Source organism: Nematolebias whitei, chromosome 6 (genome assembly GCF_014905685.2).
Source record: "Nematolebias whitei isolate Nwh7 chromosome 6, NemWhi1, whole genome shotgun sequence".
NCBI classification, from domain to species: Eukaryota; Metazoa; Chordata; class Actinopteri; order Cyprinodontiformes; family Rivulidae; genus Nematolebias; species Nematolebias whitei.
Genome location: NC_056503.1, coordinates 14,520,308 through 14,527,698, shown reverse-complemented (window position 1 = coordinate 14,527,698; position 7,391 = coordinate 14,520,308). Strand labels below are relative to the sequence as shown.

At 39.2% G+C, this 7,391-nt stretch overlaps 1 protein-coding gene across 1 annotated transcript in view; it reads left to right on the top strand.

Annotated features, from left to right (window-relative positions):
* The window catches only part of LOC119411119 (acetylcholinesterase-like), a 7,057-nt gene extending 3,864 nt beyond the window's left edge, over positions 1 to 3,193 (top strand). The window contains exon 4 of the mRNA XM_037678047.1: positions 2,568 to 3,193. Coding sequence (XP_037533975.1) covers positions 2,568 to 2,692 — 125 coding nt within the window. The 3' untranslated portion in view covers positions 2,693 to 3,193. The remainder of the gene's footprint in view (positions 1 to 2,567) is intronic.
* Positions 3,194 to 7,391: the final 4,198 nt, after the last annotated feature.

The following is a 7,391-nucleotide window of genomic DNA, read 5'->3' as shown; positions in this document are numbered from 1 at the left end:
CTGAAGTCTGGCCTTTTCACTAATGGTTTCAAAAACACAAAGTTTGTTTTCTCAGTCATCCAGGTATATAACAACAAAAAAGTTTTTTTTGTTGTTATATACCTGGATGACTGAGAAAACAAACTTTGTGTTTTTGAAACCAGTACGAGCCAATGTTTTCTCCAAATGTTGTGGTTTAAATTTAAAAATGTAGGAACACCACCTGGCAGAGCTCAAACAGGACAATATAATTGCACCAAGGCCTAGTGAAAACAAGGGATAGGAGGACGACCTGAAGAAGTGGCCACAGATGACATATAGCATTTTTAGCAATTTTATAGACTCAGTTCTTACGATGGTGAAGCGATGAACAACATGAAAAGCTCTGAGGGTTAGCATTGTGGCTCCCTTGTTTGGTCTGTTTTCCTGTCTTCATGTTTTTCCTGTCATGTAATTACCTGCTGTCGCTCCCAGGTGTTTGTCCTTGTCTGTAATTAGTGTGCGTGTATCTACGTTTTCTCGTCGGCTGGTCATTGTCTGGTGTTCCTTCGATGTCAAGCCCTGTTCCTTTTGTTTCCTACGTGACTCCTGTACAAGTGAGATTTTGCTGCCATGTAAGCGGTTTTTTTTTTGTTGTTGCTTTTTTAAAATTTATTTTACTCGTCCAAGTTCTCTGTGGTCCACTTGCACCAGTGGGTTTGACTTTAAAAACCACCCATCACAACACTGAGGCGTATCAGTATCTATGCAGTATTAAGGTCTGTTGAGTTTTGTTAAAACAGATGGGACACAGTCTTATTTACCTTAAAGCAGACACAGAGCCTGGCCAAAGCCCTAAAGTCCTCCATCACTGAGCTTGGGTAAATAATAGAGAAAATCATAATACCAAAAACAAACTAATAAAAATAATGCTATACATTCCATATACTTGATATCTTACCTGATATTCTCGTCACCCTGCTTTCAATCCTTCTGAGGATCTGGCATCTTTGGTGGTTTATTTTAGTCCAGCCACAAAGTAGGATGCAGGTTTTCCTTTGTTGGCTGTTTGTCAACAAAGTGAAAAGAACACACAAACAGCATTTTGGGTGGTTTCTTCAAGTTCAGATGTTTCAGTCACATTCTTCTTAATTCCTCATCTGTAGGTAGGAGATGGAAATTAGAGTAGTCCCTCATTTATCACGGTGGATCTGTACCTTTAATCCCTGCGATAAGTGAAAAACCTTTAAGTAGGAATAGTAGTAAAAATAGTAAGTAGTATTTTTTATTATATATATATATATATATATATATATATATATATATATATATATATTAAAAGAGCACAGAATGTCATGATTTCAGCTCCCTGCCTCCACTGCTCTCAGCAACCTGCGAGCGCTCTTGGCCACGCCCACTTCTATGCTCTGCACGGTGAACAGCTGATCTTCTGCAGCACCTGCAGTATGGGTTGCACAAAGGTGCAGCAGGTGCTAAATAATTTTAAATAATTTATTTTAAATACAAATTCCATGTCGATTGTGCGGCTCATTCATCAATCAGCCAACTCTGTGTCGTGTCCAATCTTTTTTTTGAAAAACCACGATAGAGCGAGTCCGCGATAAACGAACCGCAAAGTAGCGAGGGACTACTGTATACCGCTTTTCACAGGAACACTTTTTTTGTTTGTTTTGGGCCCGTATTCAAAACACGATTGTAGTAGTCATATGTAGTTTGGTCCGGTTGTTTGTGCAGCCGTGAACACAACAGGTACCTGAACTCTGAAAGGCTGTTTTAGTAAACTTTATGGTTATTAAATAAATGTGAAAAAACAGTGTTTTATCTGCTAAACTGAATTTATATTACTTTCAAATAAATTGTGGTTTGTGCTTGGCTACCATGGTCAACCAAAGCTTACTGCTACATCTGGTGTCTGACAAGAAGTTGTATCCATAATCATTTAGACAGTAGAGCGCTCAGGAATAAGGTGGATAATCTTCACACAGACACATTCAGAAAACCCTGTAAATATCTGTAGTAGAGGAAACTGTCCACAAAAATGAGGTATTTCCTGTAGAATTGGTTTGCTATACTGGCTCCCTCCTTAAGTACATTTTATGACCACTGAGGGTGGTGAGTGGATTAGCCATTTATTTACAGACCACTTGTGGAAAGATACATTCCTAAGGATGTATTATTTCCCTGATCATAGTTAAATGAGCTCTTCATGTAACATAATGAACTGTAATTTATTCATTTTACCAAGCAGGAAAAGATGAACACACAACGTTCGTGTCCTAATCAGATACAATGTAATTGCATGCTCAAAACCTGACATTTAGCTTTTGTTTTTAATTCAAGTGTTCCTTTTTGTGGGCCAGACACGAAATCAACAAGTCATTTAATTTACTGTTTGCCTCCTAATTTGTATTAATAACCAACAAAAAGTAATCAAAATGGCCATTAAAAACCAATATTATAACATTCTTGTGTAGAAATGTATGCACACTTTTCAACAAACTACACGTTAACACAAAAGTCAAATAGAGATACAAGATACTTTGGGAAAGATTACTTTTTGACAGTTTTCTTTGCTCTGTTCTCCACAGATGAACTGCTGTCTTGCCTTAATGCAAGTGGGATTGTGCTTCGCTCCAATTACTCAATTCTCATTATTTCACTGGTTATGTTAAATTATTGGCTGAGTTTTGAGAACTGCTATTTCTTAGGCTAGCTAGTTTTTGTAAGTGCTGAAATATTTTGCGTAACAAAAAAAAAAAAATGCAGATAAACTACAGTAAATGAACAATCTTTTCTTGAGTTTTTAAAAGTGATTTATTTTCTATTTGTCTGACAAGTAAAACCAAGTCTCTATGTAAGCCAGTAGATCTTTGTACACAAAAGGTGCTCCTGTTTATGCTATTTTTTTTTAAATTAATTCAAACTGATGTCTGGTGACCCAGTGACACATCAGTATGTGCTTATACTGTACACAAGTCTGCATCTCAGAATCAGCTGAATATTTACTGCATTGCTATTAGGAATATTTGCGACATCTTCCACCTTTTACTTGTGACTCTGAAATGATTTCCTTTTTTAGCTCAAAGGTGCTTCACTTGTGTAATAATTTTACACCCCAACTAATCTATATTGTTGCCTGTTGAGTGACAGTTTAGTCACATCAGGCACCCATCAAAAGTAAAGCATGAGATGTACTTAAACTTTGAAGCTGCTGAGAAAATACAATTATTATTCTTAATTTGCAAATAATAAAATCCTCTGGAAATCATTGATGCATTCATTGTATTATTCAGTGAAGATCATATGATCGAAAATAAAACATGCTCCATCTTGTTGTTGACTGATTTTCTATTTATATATGTTTTAATCAATCAATAGAGTTGAAGGCCTAGCATCTCTTGAAGGAATGCATGTCACCTGCTACCTTTCATGCCAAAGGTGTACAACAAATGATTAATTCATGCAAGTTTCAATAACATTTATCCAGTGGTTCATGAAATATTTTGCTAACAGACAAAAAGCATTGACTCCCACAGTACCGGTAAATGCTAAAGTTATGATCATATTTCCTGTGCAATGAGCCGCACTTGAAGTATATGTTGTGAATGACTCAACATTGCTCAGAGCAAGTGCACTTACTGTACAAGCTGTTTCAGAGTTTAAGATCTGTTGTTGTAAAAGAATATCCAAGAAGTTACTGTTTTTACTGATGAAAAGGAAGAGATGAGCGATGCCTTAGAAGAAGTGGGTTCATTTTATCCTCAAAGTTTGGAAAGTTTAGGATTGCCCTGGAGCTGCACCAACACAGTGTGGATATCTAAACCTTAGGTTGACTTGGGAACAATTTGACAGCCCATTAGTCTGATGAGTTGAGACGCCCAGAAACTTACCACATCCTCTGTGAAATAAACTTAAGAAGTGCCATTAAAACTTCCTAAATGATAGCTGGTTCTTGTCAACAGAGCAGTTTTAGAGTTTAACAGACATAATTAATGGTCCTGTGTTCTTTCAACTACACAATTTATAACCAATCCTGTGTGTCTTAAAGTTTGTAATCTGGATCTGTCAGTTAAGGTTTATAGTACAAGTCTCCCGTTGGGTGATTGCCTGCAGTCTGGATTTTTATGAACACAGACTGTGTGACAAAACCCATTTTCAAAAGAGGGTATAGAACACACAACAAACAAAGAAGACAATGAACTAGAGTTAATTTAAATGCATGTTTAATCCATTGACACCACAAAATGTATGTTTACATTCAATAGTCAGATTGAATATGACTTTTCCAGTAACAGCACGGCCTGGCATAACACAAAGAATAATTTGTATGGGGCAGCATAATGGTGCAACTGGTACAGCTGCTGCTCCTCAGTGAGCAGGTTACCCTCGTTCAAATCCCGGTCCGGGGACCTTTCTGAGTGCAGTTTGCATGCTTTCTCCATGCAATTATATGATAACATGGCCTGCCATACTTCCACTAGCCGCACACAGCCATTTCACCGTGAGCTGATTGGCCTTGAAAAAGGTAAAGAGTTCAGTTAAGCTTCAGATGGTACTATACTACCAGGAAGCGATCCATCGCACAAATGAACGTTCATTCTGCTGCTGCACTCAGCGACGAAACAAACAGGTGAGATCCCAAAGCAGACGTGAATCAGAGCTGTCTGCGTGTCTCAGTAATTCAGAGGAATGCAGGCAGAAACGGGTATACTTTTTTTTTTTTTAATGGCCGTGAAAGTACAAACACCTCTTAGCTCCGAATCTTCTGCCGCTTTTTTCAGCTGCACGTCCCCGACCGTTAATAACTAATTAAAAATGTTAGTTTTATTTCTGGGTTCGGACCTGTAATTACTGTTAATTCATCAGGTCGGTGGGGTTCGGAAACTATGACTGCGGGCTGGGGCTGGGTCGAACCAGATTTTTTGGGCCCGAATGCAACTCTACCGTGCATGCCTGGATTTTCTCCAGGTACTCCAGTTTCCTCCCACAGAACAAAAACATGCATGTTAGGGTGTTTCACACCTGCTTGTCCGGTAGTTTCAGTTCAATTTGGGACCAATATTCTGAACATTTGTTTACATTTCAGCTGGTGCAGTTTGCATTCACAGTGCACAGTCAATTGAGCCAACCTGCCTAAGAACTTTCCTTCCCTCCATTGATTACGGTGACATTATTTACATGAACGCTCCTACAAGAACCCTGCAGATGTTGGATGCTGTCTATCATGGTGCACTAAGATTCATAACTGGTTGTGATTATCGTACCCACCACTGCACCCTGTATTCACTGGTTAACTGGTCACCATTAACTTCACGCAGACTCTCCCACTGGTACATTTTCATCTTTAAATCACTTCTTGGTCTGCTGCCTTCATACATCTCCTCCTACACGTCTCTGCATGAGTGCAGCTACAGCGTGCGCTCTCATGACATTATTACCTGCAGTGTTCCCTCAGTGAGGACTGAACTAGGCAAAAGGGTCTTCTCGTACTCCGCTCCTGTTTCCTGGAATATTTTACAAAAATATTTGAAGCTCTCGACCTTGACCTCTCTAAGTGGCTTTAAGAATCTGTTGGACTACTGGCAGGGACCAATGCAGACATGTTCCTGTTTTTAGTTTTATACATTCGCCTTAGAATCTAGATGCTTTTTTTTTTTTGGCTACATTTTTTGCCATCTTATTTTAATTTGTAAAAAAAAATCTGTACGCCTCTTTTATGATTATCTATTGTTGTCGTCGTTGTCCATTGTTGTCATCATTCTTTGTTGAAATCAGGTCTCCCTTGTAAATGAGTCCCCGAGGCTCAATAGGATTAACTTGTCTAAATAAAGCTTGAATGAATGAAAAAAAGAAGAGAATGTTGTTTTTCACACAAGGCGGCTGACGGCTCCGTGTGAGGTAAGAGAAATGTGCATTTGTTTGCCATGCGCTGTACTCCACTTCCTGCTTTAGGAGCGGTCTCCGCTCAGCTTGTATTCACACTGCATCCGAACCGTGCTTAAGTTCACTTCAAACGAACCGAGACCTAGGTTTATAGGCAGACCAGAGTTTGCATTTTTTGGTCCTCATCAGAGTTTGATTGTGCGTTCACACCTCTCCAAACGAACTGGACTTTCTAGGCAAATGCACTAGAGTTCGATTAAAGCGAACTAAACAGGACTGGTGTGAATGCACCCTTATGCCAAATGGTAACTCTAAATCGTCCTAGCTGTGAGTGAGAGAGTGAATGATTGTTTGTCTCTGTGTCCCTGTGATGGACTTGCGACCTGTTCATGGTGTACCTCGCCTCTCGCACAGTGATGGCTGAACATGGGCACCAGTGACCCTCGCAACTCAAAAAGGAAGAAGTGGGTGAAAGATGATGAATGGATGAATGATTTGTATGTATGTTTCTAGCAACAGTTCAGAAGAACCAACCTTCTTGTTGAGTATTGTAACAAAGAAGGTGAATTTTTTTTTGTGTTTATCACAGTCAGCAATACTTGTTCTTTGTGATTTACAGAGTTGTTTATTCTGGTTAAAACACAAGCCAGTCCTGATGCAACTTTATGTTGGCAGAGCCTTTTTAAGAGGAGGCTGAAAGATGTAAATATAGAGTAACTGCAAGGTTTAAGCAAAGTCTGTGTGTCAGAAAAAAAAAAAAAAAGAAAAACACTTTCCACTGATTTTACAGTTTGTAAAATTGTCTGACAATGGTCACTTTTTATGGCATCTTTGTTAGATGAATATACTTAACATCTTTGTAATGTCCTCAGTTTGAGCCAAATTCAATGGACATACTGTATCTGGACAAATGCCAGGGCTTTGGTGCTCATATGACATATTAGTATGATGAAAAAAAATCACAAGGCAACTGGTAGAGCTGCTGCCTCTCAGCGAGCAGGTCCTTGGTTCAAACCCCGGTCCAGGGGCCTTTCTGGGTGGAGTTTGCATGTTCTCTTCGTGCATGCGTGGGTTTTCTCCGGGTACTCCGGTTTCCTCCCACAGTCCAAAAACATGCATGTTAGGCTGATTGGTAACTCTAAATTGTCCCTAGGTGTGAGTGAGAGAGTGAATGGTTGTCTGTCTTGTTTGTCTCTATGTGGCCCTGTGATGGACTTGCGACATGTCCAGGGTGTACCCCGCCCCTCGCACAGTGATTGCTGGACATGGGCACCAGCGACCCCCGTCACCCAAAATGGAATAAGCGGGTAAAGAAAATGGATGGATGGATGAAAAAAAATCACTTCCATGAAGTTCTTAATCTCTTGTTAAACATTAACCTTTAACATTTATTGGCAGATAATGAATGCTACGCCTAATTATGCAACTTTTTTTCCATATTGTATGTCTAGAAACTTAACTTAACTTACTTGAGCACTGTTTCAATTTGTAATACAGGAAGCAACCAACAAACCTGACAATTTAAACTT